The sequence below is a fragment of the Budorcas taxicolor genome, chromosome 18, assembly GCF_023091745.1.
Source record: "Budorcas taxicolor isolate Tak-1 chromosome 18, Takin1.1, whole genome shotgun sequence".
Taxonomy (NCBI): Eukaryota; Metazoa; Chordata; class Mammalia; order Artiodactyla; family Bovidae; genus Budorcas; species Budorcas taxicolor.
In genome coordinates this window covers 42511281-42530220 of record NC_068927.1, presented here as the reverse complement: position 1 = coordinate 42530220, position 18940 = coordinate 42511281, and the positions used below count along the sequence as shown (strand labels likewise).

The 18940-nt window shown below is 47.4% G+C and overlaps 1 protein-coding gene across 1 annotated transcript in view; it reads right to left on the bottom strand.

Moving 5' to 3' along the window:
* ZNF536 (zinc finger protein 536) overlaps window positions 1–18940 on the bottom strand; it is a 251035-nt gene that overhangs the window by 147691 nt on the left and 84404 nt on the right. The window contains exons 2-4 of the mRNA XM_052656676.1: window positions 17923–18075; window positions 10832–10885; window positions 358–1926 (exon numbers count right to left, since the gene is read on the bottom strand). Of these exons, the coding sequence (XP_052512636.1) occupies window positions 358–1926; window positions 10832–10885; window positions 17923–18075 (1776 nt within the window). The remainder of the gene's footprint in view (window positions 1–357; window positions 1927–10831; window positions 10886–17922; window positions 18076–18940) is intronic.

Below are 18940 nucleotides of genomic sequence, written 5' to 3'. Positions count from 1 at the left end.
GCAGGTTACCAGGTCTCTTTTTGTTTTTGAAGCTTCTCCTGTCCCCCTCAAGTTATGGATTAAAAAACGGGAGTGGTTCATACTGTGAGACCCCGCCCCCTTCTCCATGCCTTCAGTACAGACAGGCATTTCAGATCACAATAATGCAAATTGAAACACAAAAGTACGAGGTCCAACACTTTCTAAATGAATTTGACTCTCATGATTGTCTACGTTGCGTATACAGCATAGTTGGGGGTATTTTATGCGTAGTTCAAAATCTGCTCATGGATAAATTTACCCCATTTTTAAAAAATACACAGATCAGCACTGATGTTTTTGGGAAATGAACTAAAGGAAGAGGACTCTAAAACTTACCACACAAGTCTGGCCTCTTGATACATCCAGAATTTGCTGTGCTGCTTGCAAGTCCGTTAAAGGCTGCTAAGCCATCAGAGCTATAGGCCCTGAGGACCGACAGCACGTTCATCGGCTTCTCCAGGCCCTGGGGGCCCCGCTCCGGCTTGGGCAGGCCTGCCGTGGGGTCCTGGGCTGGAAGAAGGCCCGGGCTGTGCCATTGCTTCTCCGACGCCTGGGGCAGAGGGGAGACCAGTCCCTGGACAGGCTGTGGGGCGCCTGTGGGCAGCAGGCTGTCGCCACTGTCGCTGCCCCCGTCCTTGCTCAGGGCAGGCGGCTTGCTCATCACCTCCGGCTCTGTGTCAATATCCTCTTCCTCGTTGTTTTCTCCCTTGGAGGAGTCCATGTCCTCCGAGGAGGCGATGTCCGAGAGGTCATCAGTAGTGTTCTTATTTGTGGTTTCGGGGATCAGGATCGGGGCGTCATCTTCGGAGTGGGCCTTCCCGTCGGGCTCCCTGTTGGGGCAGGAGCTGGCAGCCCCCGAGCCCAGCAGGCCTGGGTAAACACCGAACTGCTTGTAGAAGTCTGATGGGAAGCTACAGAATGAGGGGTCCACGTGGCTGGGCCATGGGCCGCCCTTCTGCTCCCCCAGAGTCTCTTTGACCTGTCCTTGGGCCATCTTCTCGGAAGCCGAGTCTAGAGGTCCCATCATGGTGGAAAGCGCCATCTCTTTGTTTGATTGTACCGAGGGCAGCAAGGCCGCTTTACTGGCCTCCCGGGCTTGGTCTTTGCAATTGACTGTCACCCCGATAGTGTTATCTTTGCGTTTCGCTTTGCCCAGGTGGTTGGCCTGGAGATGAAGGGCCATCAGCTCCATAGAGGACGTTGTGAAAGCACAAAACAAGCAGCCGTGCCACGCAATGCTGTCTTGCACAGTCACCGAGGAGCCCGGGAGGGAGGCAGCGTCCGGCCGCACAGACAAGTCCAGGGGCTCATACTGAGACTTCTCAGACTTCCTGGGGGCCACCCTGCCGCCCACCTTCTCCTCGCCACCATCCGCCCCGTGGACCTTCATGGAAGGAGGGTCAGAGAGGGCTTTGTCCTTCAAGTCCTTCTCCTTCTTCAAGGAGCTTAGGACAAAGCTGTCCATGAACGCCTGCAAGGACCCTTGGAAATTCACACCGTTGTTCACGATACTTTGATAAGCTCTCCCGATTTCGGAGAAGTGGGTGCTTTTGGAAGGAAGGTCAGTGCCTTTCAGGGTGTCTGAAGGAGCCTCAGAAGACATGCCACTGGCCTGTCCTGTGTGATCTCCGGATGAGAGCGCTCCTGACGTCCACTGCTGAGACGCAGGACCACCTCTGAAGTCGATTCCGGGGAGCCCCTTAAAGGCGCCCCGCAGGATGTCTGGCCTGATAAACAAAGCGGCTCTGTTGGACAGCTCGTCCCTGTGGTCTTGGTTCGGGGGCTGCCCAGACAGTGGCCCAGCTCCATTCTGCCGCTCCCGGTGGTGCCGTTCTAGGTGGTATTTTAAGGAAGCTGATTGGGTACCGGCATAATCACAGTGGGGGCATTTGTAGGGTTTCTCACCTGCAAGATTTTGGTATAAGGAGAAAAAAAAAAAGTGTTAATCTCATTTTGGTGTGCTGAACAAGGCTAGAAGGATCAACATTTGTTCTTGGAAACAAAGCAGCTCAAACTAATAATTAGTTAGAGAACAACTGTTTTTTAATAGAAGAATAATTCGTACTCTTAAGCTTTTTTAATGATTTTGTACCATTTGGGACTATTCAGGAATGACATACTATCTACACACAATTAGCTATCTTTTTCTTTATCTAACATGTGAAAACGGCTGTAGATTTAAAAGCTATGATTATGAAAATTAAGCATAATAATTTCAACCACAGTGATCATTAAAAGTAGAAGTTTAAAAAGACAAAGTATGTAACAAATGGGTGGTTGCAATATTTTGTGTATACAATAGCTCTAAAATTTGTTTAAATTATACACATGGAAACCATTTTTAAACCTAAAAATTTTATGGCACTGTTACGCAAGACTGAAATGAATGATTTAAGTCTTGCTCTGCAGTAAATCATGGATATAATTAGCAAATGGCATACTGCACAAGTAATTTATCATTATTTGGAGGGCACCATTCCAGACGGGCTCAGATATCTGCAGACCTACTTCATTGTTTCTAAATAAAGAACTATAAATACCGATTCTATAAAATATTAATACCATTACAGTGCATTATGACTGCAGCATGTAAAGACATATAGTTAAGATAAAAAGCAGTCAATAAAACTTAAAAGAAAATGAGTAATAAAAAGGCACAAAATATATTCAGTTTCTGTATTTGAAATTAACATTATCTACTGGTCTTTGTAGTGCCTTAAATTTGTACTAATGGCAAACCTAATGCTCCGGTAGTAAAATGTGTAATTTACCTATAATAAGCACTTTCTAGAGAATAAAAATAGCTTTAAAGGCTGTTTTAAAACATATAAGATCATTTTCATGAATTAAATATTTATTTAAATCCAACACACAACTTCTATTGTTCTTTCCACTATGGAAAAAAACACCATGACATACAACTGAGACCTGCTTGCACTGTAGGAGAGGAAAAGACAGGAGGGTAAACAAATGTGAATTTAAATATATGCTAAGAATTTGTGCACAGTCCAGGGTCTTCTCTGGACCTTGGAATCAAAAAGCTCTCTGGAAGAAATGGGACTGTTCGAGTTCCTTGTTTACAACAGCACTCTGTCAATAATCACAATTATTATTTCTCCAAGGAAACTCAGGCATTCCCCCACCACTTCCTCTATTCTGTTGTAAAACAGTGATCTAAAGCAACAGCAAGTCAAGGGTGAACGGTGTACTCTGGAGACATTTTACCATGTCTAGTCTCAGATGATGCCAGATTCGCAGTCTCCAGGCACAGGGTATTTGGGGGTAATATACTTCTTAGGGGCAGGGGGAGGACGCATGGATTTTGTAAATAAGAGGACCACCAGCCCAGGTTCTGACAGAGGACTCCATGTCACCTCCAGACTGTGTGCTCTAGCCTTGGAGAAGCTGTACCTGCCTCATCAAATGGGGGTTGTGTACTTCTCTTTCCCACCTATATGCAGGTGAAGGTTCCCCGGGACACATCAGAGAGGACCCAGGTGGGACTCTCTTTCTGATGAGTGGCTTAAGGCACCATTTCCCGCTTCTTGAAGTCAATGCCCACGATAGGCTCCAATTCCCTTCAGCCACTACTATGTGACATTTCACTAGAGACTAGGGAACTCTACACGGGATGGGCATTGTGGATGGGGTACTTCTGGGCTGACACAGAAGTCCAGTGCCAGCAGAGGCAGCCCCTGAAGCTGAGGGGCAGGGGTGGGGGGAGCGAGCTGTGGGGCTTGTGGCAGGAAAGCCTGACAAGGAACTCGTATCCTGGTCCACAGGTTGGTGTAAGGCCTGGGGGATGGCCCTGCAGTGAGAGTTGGCAAAGGTGCCTGCAGGTACTGGATGAGACTCAGGATGCATTTCAAAAATGCACCTGGAAACGATTAAGCGCATCTGGCAAAGGGTGTGCAGAGCATGCATGGGCATCCATCAGCAGGAGCTGCAGAGGGAGAAAGCAGGGCTTCCCTCCACGCCTGGTGGGGTGGGGCTGCCTTTCCTGGCCGACAGCAAGGATGCTCGGGGGATGTGTGTCGATTTCCAAGGGACACACACTTGAAACGCTCACTGGAGCAGCGGTTTTCAGACTGTACTGAGAATTAGAACCCCCAAGAGAGTTTAAAACGCCTGTCCTGGGACCCAAGGCACAGCAGTTCTGTTTCCCTGGGTCCGGGGGAGAGGGGGTAGAAGTGGGTGGTTCCATAGGTGTCCCTGATGATTCTGAAGCCAACAGTGTAAACGTTACATTTTGAAAAATCAAAGTGGAACTGCTTGAGGAGCTTTAAAAAGTGCTGATAACTGGTCCCCCCTTTACTTCCAGAAGTTCCCGGGGCAGATTGGCCTTTGGGGTTGACCTGAGGTGGGCAAAGGCCCCCACACGTGACCCTCTATGGAGGCTGGGTGGAGAACCACTACAAGGAGCCTCCCTGGGAACTGCCCTTCTAGGTGGATGCTGTGGGACCAAGTGGCAGAGGCGCGAGTCTGGACCTCTGGCCCCCAGGAGGCGTTTGGAGAGTCTGGGACAGACACTCTGGACAATTTTTGCTCCACAGGGCACAGGATTCTCATCTTGGGACCCTGGCTTCCTTGACCTGTAATGTGGCAAGTTGGAGCACGTGTTCTCTGGGGCATCATGTCAATTCTAAAGGTCATGTCCAGAGCCAAACCACGTCTCCTGAATGATGCCAGAGACAAAAATGTCCACACATGTATGCAACCGCACACCCAGAAACACACAGATTCATTCACACAGTCTCTGAAGGAATGAGCAAGTCCCTACCCACCAAGTACGGTACTTGGTGCTGGAGACTAAGGGAAGAACCAAAAAGATAAGAGCCTGGCTCTCACAGGGGACGAGAGGAGACCCAGCAGAGCGATCAGAGTGGGAGGCACACCACCCACAGTACCCACACACACCGCATTCACACACAGACACTGCACACATGCCACACATCATACACACACACACACCACACACAACCCACACATACCACACATCACACACACGCAACCCACACAACACATCACACACACACACATCACATTACACACCACACACACACACCACACACACTACACAACCCACACAACACATCACACACCACACACAACACATTATATACCACACACACACCACACACAACCCACACAACACATCAGACACCACACACATCACACACACACAACCCACACATCACACACACACACACAACCCACACAACACATCACACACCACACACAACACATTACATACCACACACACACCACACACACACCACACACAACCCACACAACACATCAGACACCACACACACACACACCACACACACACACTGTACACACACCACACATCACATACACACCACACACAACCCACACAGCACATTACACACCACACACATCACACACACACAACCCACACATCACACACACACAACCCACACAACACATCACACACCACACACTTACACACCACACACACACAGACACTGTACACATGCCACATATCACACACACACCACACACAACCCACACAGCATATTACACACCACACACATCATACACACACAACCCACACATCACACACACACACACAACCCACACAACACATCACACACCACACACAACACATTACATACCACACACACACCACACACAACCCACACATACCACACATCACACACACACGCAACCCACACAACACATCACACACACACACAACACATTACACACCACACACACACACCACACACACCACACAACCCACACAACACATCAGACATCACACACACACACACCACACACACAGACACTGTACACATGCCACACAACACATACACACCACACACAACCCACACAGCACATTACACACCACACACATCACACACACACAACCCACACATCACACACACAACACATCACACACCACACACTCACACACCACACACACACAGACACTGTACACATGCCACATATCACACACACACCACACACAACCCACACAGCATATTACACACCACACACATCACACACACACAACCCACACATCACACACACACACACAACACATTACATACCACACACACCACACATCACACACACAACCCACACAGCACATCACACACCACACACAACCCACACATCACACACACACACACAACACATTACACACCACACATACCACACATACCACACACAGACACACCACCCACAGTATCCACACACACCACATTCACACACACACACAACACATTACACACCACACACACACACCACACAACCCACACAACACATCACACACCACACACAATGCATTACACACCACACACACACACACCACACACAACCCACACAACACATCACACACCACACACACACACACAACCCACACAGCACATTACACACCACACACATCACACACACACACAACCCACATATCACACACACACACACATTACACACCACACACACCACACATCACACACACACAACCCACACAGCACAACACACACCACACACCACACAGACACCACACACAACCCACACAACACATTACACATCACACACACACCACACACAACCCACACAGCACATTACACACCACACACACACACCACACACAACCCACACATCACACACACACACACACACACCACACATACCACACATCATACACACACACCACACACATCACACACCACACATCACACACCACACATCACACACACACCACATACAACCCACACCACACATCACACACACACCACACACAACCCACAAACACATTACACACCACACACACACCACACACAACCCACACATCACACACACACAACACACTACACACCACATACACATATCACACACACACACACACAACCCACACCACACATCACACACACACCACACACAACCCACAAACACATTACACACCACACACACACCACACACAACCCACACATCACACACCACACATCACACACACACCACACACAACCCACACAGCACATTACACACCACACACAACCCACACAGCACATTACACACCACACACACACACACCACACACAACCCACATGGCACATTACACACCACACACACAACACACACACAACACACACAACACACATACCACACATCACATCACACATACATACTACACAGCACACACACATACAGATACCACACTATCCTCCCCCATACACACACACCACACACAACCCACACATCACATTACAAACACCACACACACAGATACCATATACACCCCACACATCACACCACACACACCACATTACACACACCACACCACACACACACACAGACACCACACATCACATCACACATACCACATACATACTCCACACAGCGCACACAAACCACACAGCACACACACATGCAGACACTACACAAACCCCCACACACACCACACAACCCCCCCACACACATAGACACTACATATATACCACACACATTCACACACACGCAGACACCACACACACACACATACACAAAGACATCACATACACATCACAAATCACACACACACACACACACGTCACACAATGTAGGAGAGGATCTCTTCACTTGACCCACTGTAGGCTTTGACCGCCACTGTTTCAGGGGAGAAAGACCACAGCTGAGACACAAGGATAGTTCGTTCCTAGCATTTGAGTCTCCAAGGGTCCAGGCCCTGGTAAATTCAGGGCCACTTAATAGAGTCCTCAAGGGTTATTTCGACAGCTCAGGTTCTAGAAAACCCCATGCACTTTCCCTGAGCACATCCTGGAAGAGCCCATAGCGATGGGTTTCTCCGTGTGGCCTCACCTCCAAGTTCCTGAGGGGCTTTGTTTAGGTGACTGCCCCGTATCACCCAGTCCCCCAGATAAGTGCTCCAGAGTGAGTTCCATGGGATAAACCCACAAACTTTAGATATCTTGTTTCAAAAATGAACAAAAACCCAGTTTTACTTTCTTTATAATCCCTAATGTGTAATAACCACTATTGCCCTCTGCCTTGAAGCCTTTCCTTGTCTCTCCTGGGCTTCATCATCACAAAGGGGACAGGGAAATGCTTCTGAGACCACTGCCAGCCCGGCTGGGTGCATTTCTGGCCAGCAGACCAGGGTCGGGGGCGGGGGGGGGGGGGGTGAGCATATCCCCTGGGGAATCCTGGCCACGCCAGAGATTTGTTTCTACTGCAAACATCCCAGCTGTTGGCCAGCCTCCCTGAGGGCACATTTCGGTGTGCTCGGGAGGCAAACGTCTCACAACAGTGGCCTGGACTGTGGGAGAAACCGTCAGCACATTCAGTGCTCTGAGGTGCAGTCAAGGTCTGCTCTGCAGCTTGCTTGACAGAAAAATGCTGAGTTCCATGCTGGGAGCCACTCCTTAGTCAGCGTCACCCCGTCTGGCCCACACTAGGCTGGCTTTAACAAAGCCCCAGGAGTCTGCCAAGGGGTGGGCCAATGGGCCACCCAGCCCTCTTCTATGGGCCGGGCTCTGCCTGAGACTTGGAAAGGCGTTCTGTGCAGCCCTGTGGCCCAGGCAACCTCAGACCCTGCCAGCAGCTCTGTCCACTTGAATGGTTGTCCACTTAGGCCCATAATGAGTCCAAATCTACTCAGGGGATCAGACAATTCGCCCTAGGCCTCCAGGGCAACATAAGCCCTCTGGTCACCTCCATGATGTTTGGATTCAATATCTTTGCATCTGCTTGTTGAAGCAGCCACACACAGAGATGCTTTCAGAACCCAACAGATGATACATGAAACAGCAGGGTGGGGGCCACCCCCCTCTCCTGGAGGGGAGCTGTCAACCAACGCCATCAGCAGCGAATGTAGGACCTTTGACTGTCTAAGAAATGTCTCACCTCCAGATTTCTACATGCAATATCCCAGTTATTAAATAATGGCATGCACTTAAAAACTTCTTCAAGCCAAGGACCCTATTCTGCAGACTGCATCTGGTCTATGAACCTTGTGTCTGGGAAAAGCACGATGAGTGTTGAGCCCTTCACCCACTGAAGGAAGCAGGACAGACAGTGGGGGTGCCTTTCTGTGGGGAAACTTCTCACAATATTTTAAAGGAATAGGATGGGGTCCCAAACAATGCATTGCTAGAAAAGAAAGTTTTGCTAGAAAAGGCATAATAAATTAAAAAAATCGCCAGTTCATCATTTCATAGACTAGTGAAATTATTGGAACCATCTTACATTAAACCAGCTACCCACTGACACATGGCATAAGATGTATATTCAATTTTGGAATATCATTGATAACATCTCCAAGTCGTTGTATCATAAATTTTAAGAAATATACGACCAGTGGTTTAATTAGTTCACTGTACCTATTTTTACATGGTCATGTCCTTCATCATTCTTTGCACTTGATATTCGAGGAAACTTCACTGTTCTGGGGAGTTATTCTGGAACCATTCAGACCAAGTTCCCTTTAGCCCTTCTCCAAAAATGACAGGGGGATTCATTTCATTCTCTTTGGAAATCCCTTTATCAAGCTTTTAAGAAGAGCTTCATGTTTCTAACTTTTGTGTGTGGGTGTTAAACCCCGAAAGTGTTTCTGCTTTTAAGTTGGGTAACCGAGTATTTTTCCGTATTTGCACCCTCTATTGGATATTTATTTAGTCTTTCTACACATCTTTACTTAGTTAATACCGGGAGAGATAAATATGGTGGTGCCTTTGTAGCGAAGCTTCGGTACATTAATATAAATTGTACACTAATTCCCCCAAAGCATATATATGCTGTAAACCTGAAGACTTCTCACACAGCTGCTCACTGCTAAGCAGTGCCTTGTCCAGAAGGGGACAATCTGTGTCTCTAATTGCTGTCACTGAAGCCGAGATTCATTATGTGACTTTCCCATTAAAATGTGAGCATTAATTTGTATAATGAAATATCACCCACTGCAGTGTTCATTAGCCATGCCCTACTGTATACGGCACATTGTTAGCTACCTAGAAACTGTAGTTAATTTCACTAATGGATATTTCCCTACTTAGTGTTTGGTAGGAAATTTATACTGTAACATTACCTCTTAAACTTTTAAGGAAATTTAAATTCAATCAATTATTTTCAACAAAAGTTTGGGATGTCATTAAGGCAAGAAAAGCAAGGATGGGGGACTGTGGAGAACGAAAATGGGCTTTTAGTTCATCTTAGCGAAATGGTGGAATTTTAATTCAAAATGAAAAGAAAAAAAAAAAGGAATCATCTCCTTTTGGGGCAAGTGGGTCTTTCGTTTTTTCATCATTACGCAGGTGGCTGTCCCCCACGAAGAACAACAACTCACACTCTCCTTTTAGAAAAGGAAATGGGAAGCATGCCCATTTTAACCAATCCTTTCTTGAATTTATTCAAAGTGCTTTTATAAATGTTAAAACAGCCTGGTTACCTCGCCTAGAACAGGAAATACAGACACATCAAAGGTAAGCTGCATGTGTGCAAATCAGGTGTAAGGCGCTTGGCTCAGGTGGCTGAACTTTCATCCCACCCACATCTGCATACCAGTCGGTGCTTAGTTGAAAGGCAATTTCCAGAAAGGCAGTGGGAGTTTATCTTCTCCATGAAGTCAGCGTCTACTCCACCCCACCTTCCACGCTGGGACCAGGGCGCCTCCACCAGCCTCTGTGGCCATGCCCCTGCCTCACCACCTCCCTAAGCTCCTTGTGCGAAGCATAAATGGAGGCAAGCTGGGTCAAGGGGGCCTCAGGCCAGGCTGAGTTAGGGGAGGGGAGGAGCCAGGGTGCATAGTACTTCCCTTTTAAATCGCCGAAAGGCTGCGTCAACACACCTTGTGGGTACAAGTCACTTCCTTTCCTCCCGCTGGTTATGGTGTGGACACACACTGTCAAAGAAATGTTGCATTAATTCCCTAAAACAAGCCAAAAGTTCACCCAGAACAGTAAAAATAGCAGTACAGCACAGTGGTTAAAAGAACGGGACTCTAAACGAGGCAGGTCTGAATTATGACCTGTAGTCAATGCTGGGCAACTCCGAGCGGATAACCTCACATCCCTGAGGCTCAGCGCCCTCCCTTGCAAAGGGGAAGAGGTGGAGAGGAGACGTGGGGGTGGGGTGGGAGGGGTGGAACCTGGTCTCCAAGGTGCTGTGAGGATTAAGGGGTGAATAACAATAATCCGCGAGCAGTGAGGCGCACTTAGCACAGTGTTTGCACACGGGAGTGCACAGAAAGTGATGGCTACAGTGACTACCACTGTCACTGCTGTATCACCCTCGCTGGCTGAATTTTTCTGTCGCAGTCGGTTGCTGTCATGCTGTGTAGACAGCCTCAGTCATGAAGCAAGAAAACCCTCAGGATGTGCCTCTCCCTTGGAGGGCTCTCAGCCCCCTCTCACCCCCTTCTCACCCCTACCGTTTCCTTCAGACCCATCAGGCAAAGGAGACTCATGCCTGGTGCTAAGAATGCAGGTGTGACCCGAGGAGGGCATCCTGTGTGTCCCACCCAGCCAGCACCCAGCCGCTGGGCAGTGCTGGGCATGCCCCTTAGCCCACCCTGAGACCCCCAGAGAACCACTGCTGGCTTCCCTGTGCAAATCTAGTCCCATAAAGAGGTTCCCAACTCTGGGCCAGAGCTGCACACGCAGCAAATCAAAACCAGATTAATAAACCACGCGCATACTTTAAGAGGGGACAAAAACTAATGAGATTTATTTTTAATTAGCCTCTGAACTTCAGTGCCTCCAAGTTTTCATGAGTGAGGTTGCTTAGCACGTTTCCCTGCACTGGTCATTCCTGAGACAGCAGGCAGCACCTGGGACATCGGACACACAGGTGGGCCGACACGTGGGGTGTTATATCCTTCTGGGGCTTGTGGGGAACGCAGACCCCTCCAGCCTTTCAGGAACTGATCAGTACCTGCCAATCTCCTGCACAAAACAGACACACTGGACCCCTCAGTGTATCCCTAAGGTGGTCCCTGGAGGAGGGGGAAGTGAGGGAATGGATGGAGTGCTTTTGGAGGCTGCTGTTAATGAAATGACGGGCTGGCCTCAGTCAAGGGCAACCTGGGGGCCTCCCTGCCTCCTGCTACATGGATGACTAAGTTTGCTGATGCATTTCTTCAATGGTTACTTTCATGCGTCAACTCGATAGGGCCACAGGTTGTCCAGATGTTTGGTCAAACACTATTCTGGATGTGTCCCTGAAGGTATTTCTGAACGAGATTAACATTTGAAGAGTAGATTGCCTTCCCCAGTGTGAGGGGGCCTCACCCAATCTGCTGAAGTCTTGAATAGAACAAATCTGAACAGGGAGCTCTCTCTTTGAGTTGGGAGGCTAGTCTTCTCCTGTCTTGGGAGTCCATCTCAGACTAGGACTTAAACATCAGCCCTCTTGCTTCCCAGGCCTTTGGATTCAGATGGGAATTTATACCATCCCCTGTCCTGGGCCTCCAGCTGCTGTCTGCAGATCATGGGGTTTATATTCTTCTAGGGCTTGTGGGGAATGCAGACCCCTCCAGCCTTTCAGGAACTGATCAGTACCTGCCAATCTCCTGCACAAAACAGACACACTGGACCCTTAATCAGCCTCCATAATCAAGTGAGCCAATTCCTTATAATAAAGATCTCTCTCTTTCTCTCTCTATATATATTATGTATATAGATGTGATTATATACATATATATGTAGATATATAGAGATATGTGTGTATGTGGATATTGATGTGTATATTATGCATATAATCAATTGAGCCAATTCCTTATAACAAAGACCTCTCTCTTTCTCTCTATATATATTAGGTATACAGATGTATATATGTGTGTATATATATACATATAGATATATGTGTATATGTATATTGATGTGTATGTATGTATATAATCAAGTGAGCAAATTCCTTATAATAAAGACCTCTCTCTTTCTCTCTATATATTCAGTTCAGTTCAGTTCAGTCGCTCAGTCGTGTCCGACTCTTTGCGACCCCATGAATCGCAGCACGCCAGGCCTCCCTGTCCATCACTAACTCCCGGAGTTCACTCAAACTCACGTCCATCGAGTCAGTGATGGCATCCAGCCATCTTATCCCCTGTCGCCCCCTTCTCTTCCTGCCCCCAATCCCTCCAAGCATCAGAGTCTTTTCCAATGAGTCAACTCCTCACATGAGGTGGCCAAAGTACTGGAGTTTCAGCTTTAGCATCATTCCTTCCAAAGAACACCCAGGACTAATCTCCTTTAGAAGGACTGGTTCGATCTCCTTGCAGTCCAAGGGACTCTCAAGAGTCTATTAGGTATAGGTATATAGACATATATATCTATATATATATATATACACACACACACACATATATAATGGTTTCCCTTGTGGCTCAGCTGGTAAAAAATCCACCCACAACGTGGGGGACCTGGTTTGATCCCTGGGTTGGGAAGATCCCCTGGAAAAGGGAAAGACTACCCACTCCAGTATTCTGGCCTGGAGAATTCCATAGACTGTATAGTCCATGGGGTCGCAAAGAGTCAGACACGACTGAGTGACTTTCACTTTCAGATATATACAGATATGTGTATATGTATATTGATGTGTATATATGTATATAGGGCTTCTCCAGTGGTTCAGTGGTAAAGACTCTGCCTCCAATGCAGGAGTCACAGGAGATGCAGGTTCAATCCCTGGGTCAGGAAGGTCTCCTGGAGGAAGGCACAGCAACCCACTCCAGTATTCTTGCCTGGAGAATCCCCATGGACAGAGGAGCCTGGAGGGCTACAGTCCTTATGAGTCACAAAGAGTGGACATGACTGAAGCAACATAGCATGCACACTTAGCATGCAAACATATGTATATTGATGTGTGTATATATATATATGTATTTATTGTTGTTCAGTTGCTAAGACATGTCTGACTCTCTGCAATCACATAGACTGCAACATGCCAGGCTTCCCTGTCCTTCATGATGTCCCAGAATTTGTTCAAACTCATGTTCATTGAGTCACTGATGCCATCCAACCGTCTCATCCTCTGTCACCCCCTTCTCCTCCTGCCCTCAATCTATATATAAATATATATAAAAGGTCTTCCCCGGTGGCTCAGACAGTAAAAAATTTGCCTGCAATGCAGGAGAGAGACCTGGGTTCAATTAATCCCTGGGTCAGAAAGATGTCCTGGAGGAGGAAATGGCAACCCACTCCAGTATTCTTGCCTGGAGAATCTCATGGACAGAGGAGCCTAGTGGGCTACAGTCCATATGGTTGCAAAGAGTCAGACACACTGAAGTGACTTAGCATGCATGGACACACAAATATATATGTATACATATTGCATAGATGTATATAGACATGTATATATATAAATGTGTATATATGTAGATTGATGTGTCTATACATGTATATGTACACAGATATGTCTCTATAGATATATATAGATACATATATATGTATATAGATGTGTAAACACACACAGGGCTTTCCCTGGAGAGCCCTAACTGACACAGTCTTTTTAGAGTCTGGCTCTGAATTCCAGTCACTAGCAGTGTGCTCTAGTAAACAAATCAGGCACGTCTAGTGATTTGGTCCTAATCAGCCAGACTTTCAAACAGGAGAGGAGTTCCGCCTTCCCTAGGTGGAATCAGCAATCCACATCTTCCCTGCAGTAGCCAGAGTGGGGCAGCCCTAGGTTCTGAGGGTCCTCTGGGTGCTCCTCTCTGTTCCCCATAGATCTGGCTGGAGCTCAGCAGCAGCTGAAATGTTCTAGCTCCCTGCAGGCTCTGCCCAGCCCCCAGGTGTTCAGAGCAACCTGACTGGTGCATCTGCTCAGAACCTCTCTTAATAGACAGGTGTTGGAGAAGAGCAGTAATTGAGTTAATGTAGCGGAGTTAAAAAAAGGAAAGTGGGTTTTTTTTTGTTTTTTTTTTTTAATCAGTTGATGTCATATGATCAAAACTTCCCACAGAGATGGGGTAGGACAGAAAGATACAGAGAATGTACCACCTCATATCCTGACCAATTAAAATATATTTATTACACATCAGAGTTTTACTGTGCTTATATAGGTTCATTATAGAAAAACTTCAAAAGATGGCATTTTGGAAAACAACTGTTCTATTTTGGAGACTGCTGTCCTCTGACCATGTCATCTGGAGACACAAAACCACAAAGAGACGGGGGAAGGCAGCCCAGGACATCTCCACAACTGGGGCCCCTATTAACTCATTCATTAACAAACCACTTGATTTTGATTTTTAATTACTCGCGTAATCTACGCTTTTACATTGTCATAATGGATGTTTACTTTGGTGATTTATAACATGTAACACTTTCTGTTCTGTTCAAAAGCACAACTGTAAGCATTTTCCAACTTCTTTGTTCTTTGATAAAAAGGAAATTGATCTTTATCTGGTTACCATTCTGCCTTTCAAACCCTGCAAATTCTGCTTCCAAGGAGGGCTGGTGTGATGTTTCCATGACTTCACTCATTTTCAACCTTATTCCGGGAAGTTTCCAGAAAGCCTCGGTCCATGGCCCTGTGTCACTTCTCTCAATGTCACCAAAGACTGTTGCTCACAAACTTCAGAAGTTGATGAAGCAAAAGAAGCAGAAGTTTGGACAAATACAGTTTTCCTCAAACTTTAAAACTTTCAAAAGCAGTATCCATTTGTTTCTACTCAGGTTCAGCAAGACTTCTTTCTGCTGGCTTCAGTCCTAACTTACCAGGAATATTCTTTGGCATTTCCACATAAACCACAGTCCAGCTGAGGGTGGGTGGGGGGCCCGTGGGCTGGCAGAGCTCCTGGTTGGGAGACACTGCCTCTTTCCTTCCTGACCCACACTAACCCTGGAAGGGCCAGTCTCACCTGCCTGGGAAACCTGGCCCCAGAGCCTGTATCTACATCACCAGAAACGGCAGAACCACAGCAGCTGCCTGGACAGGTCTCTACACCCCTGTAGACAGCAGGACGGTGGATGCCCTGGCGGACTGTCTCCCATCTGTGGGTCCCCCAGCCATAACACTGGGGACCCTGGATACAACCTGAGGAGGAAAGTGGACATCAGTGTGGTTGCGAAAGCTGTCTTGTCCTGAGCCCTCTCACTGGGATAAGTTCACTGAGAAGGGGACACGGGTGCCACTCTGAAGGTGAGGGCACAAGCTGATGGGTGACCTGTCTTACAGAGACGTGCAAAGGCCCTGAGGCAGGAACTCAGGGACCCATCCCCGAGCTCCATCCACACCCATGCATCTGGCACCTGTAGGGTGGCTGCCACATGGTAGCTTCTGACCAGCTCATGTGTGCAGAGGGTCTTTCTAGAAGGACCACAGGTTCCCAGGGAAGAGTCCAGGTTCCCCAGCATAGAGCAGGAACTGAAGGAGAAGGGTCACTCACTTATTTGGTCTGTCATTCAACCTCTCAAATAAATGCACTGTGCTTCTGCTAAGCTATAGTTTACTGCAAGGTACTCTTGCAGGCCTGGGGTTCTATAGCATTTAAAAAGATGGACAATATTACCACCCTCACATTCTACTTGGCGGAAGATAAACAACACATAAGGAAATGAACTGAACTGAACAAGATAGTTTCACAAGGTGCTAAGTCTATGAGACAAATAATGCAGGGGCACAACGAATATTTCAGGCAGGGTAGTTAGGCATGGTCCCTCTCAAGAGATCACGTGAAGCTAAGCCCCCAGTTACACTTGGAGGAAGAACAGTCCAGGGGGAGGGGGCAGTAGGTGCAAAGGTCCTGTCGCAAAAGCAAGACCTCTTGCACAGGAGGAACAGGAAGATGGCAATGGGGTCACAGGGAGGTGATGAAGGTCAAGACAGTCGGAGTCCATGGACCCCAGAGGGTGAGAGAGCCTGCTGCATCGTCAGTGCATGTTAGGAGTCCTCTCTCTTGCCTTGGGGTGACCCCACGAGAGAAGTGCTCCAGGACAGGGAGGGACAGTGGCGAGGCCAACTGTACCCAGGCTGCATATAAAGATGGCAGCCCACACCCACTGCCCATGACCACCTGTCCTCAGGATGCTGGGTGGCAGGGAGACATGCAGGCATGGGTGAGGGCCCAGGTGAGGGCTCCCTGTCTTCCATAGCACACTGAACATGAGGCCTGTATGCACTAAATATCGTGCACAACCCTGAGCTTTATTGATTCCTTGGGAAACAGACCACAATTATTTTTGAAAATAGATGGCATATTTGTCTATCCTCTGAAGCAGCTCATACTCCAATAGATAATGTGTCAGGAGAAAAATCAAAGAAAATGGAGGTGTCCATATCTCAGATAGATTTTTTTTTTGTATTGGCAATGTGCAAACAACTAGCAGAAAAGCTAACAAGAACCATGACCGAGGCTCGAGGCAGAGAGACCAAGAGAAGCCCTCGCTGTGAGGGGCTCAGGCACTGCCAACACATGGGAAATGACAGCAGCAGTCCAGAGGCTCGGTTAAGAGCATCTCAATCTTTCTTTTTGAGGAGACCCAGTGGAGAGCTACCCATTCCCCTCGTCATCTGTCCAAGTCCCAGGTGTGGGTGCGTGACCCCAACAGGGCTGGAAGCCAGCCTGCCTTCAAAGACTTCCTACATGACCTGTATCTTTACAGTTTGAGCTGGGTTCTAGTCATCTGCGCCTGAAAGACCCCTGGTCTGTATGGGGATGTAGGAGGTGCGACTTCAGTACAGCAGGAGGACCCCTTAATAAGCAAAACGTTTCCGTGCCTCGGACAAAGCACCATCAGCCCAAACCTGGACCATGGGAGACCCACGTCCACATGCCATGTGTCATTCAGGAGGGTGAGTGTGGGGCAGAGAACTAGGTCGTTAGGGTCAGCTCAGACCCAGACAGTGGTGCACAGACCAGCCCACAGAGGCTAGACCTGGGACAGGAGCGCGGCAGCTTGGGCTGCCTCCTCCGAGCTGTGCACCCAGATTTCTCACCTGTGTGTATCCTCAGGTGGACCTTTAGGTGATGGGATGTCCGGAAGGTTTTCCCACAGTATGGGCAGTCCTTCATGGCTGATCCTAGGCTCCTGTCACGAAGCAGTGCGGGCTGCTGGACGCCGGCCGATCTCCCAGCCTCCTCGCCAATGTCTGCAGCGGAGGAGAAACGTTCTCACATCACTTCAGCACATGTCAGAAGTTGTTCGCACCAAAACTGCTAACACCACACAAAGTTAAACATGTCAATACTACACCTGTCTATTTCATTCTCTAAATCTGACAGAATGCTGACAATTCATGTATTTTCTTGTTATTCTCTTAAATTATTTCATCTTTCCTATCATCATTTTAAGCAGCATATGGTACCTTTATACTGAACTGAATTAAACAAGAAAAGAAACAGCTGTGTCAGCAGCTGGTTTGATTTCTTCTTTTGCTTAGCTCCTATTAAGTATTTTTTTGCAAAAGTTTAAAAATGTTGGTGTTTGTTGAATCTGATTAATTTGTAATATGGACTAGCTGGAGAGTTTGCTATAGAATCGAAATCACATTTGCATTATATCAAGCAACAAATGGGAAAAAATGTGTCTCGGCTGAGTCCCTAAGACACGCAGACATACAGCTATTTTGGGACAGGAAAGAAAATTATCCCAAACTGATCATTTCTTCCTTGTAGAGTCTTGCCTCCATCGCTGGCTGGTGTAATCTCATGAAAGAGAGAAGAAAAAGTATGGAAATGTGGTTCCACAATTAGCCCATGATAAACATATAGTGACATATTCAAAGTCATGTGCAGAAACTCAGCTGCAAAACTCCCATAAACTTAGAGCACCACAGTTAAATCTTTGTGCAGTGACTTGAGAACTTCCTCCGTAAAGTATCAATACAAATTTTCCTTCCTGCTGTTATTTGTTATGTAACCCAAACCATTAGAAAATGGAATCAAATTTACATACGGCTGCCTTCTGCACAGAAATGACGGGACATAATAGTAAATAAAACTGTGAAAATATCT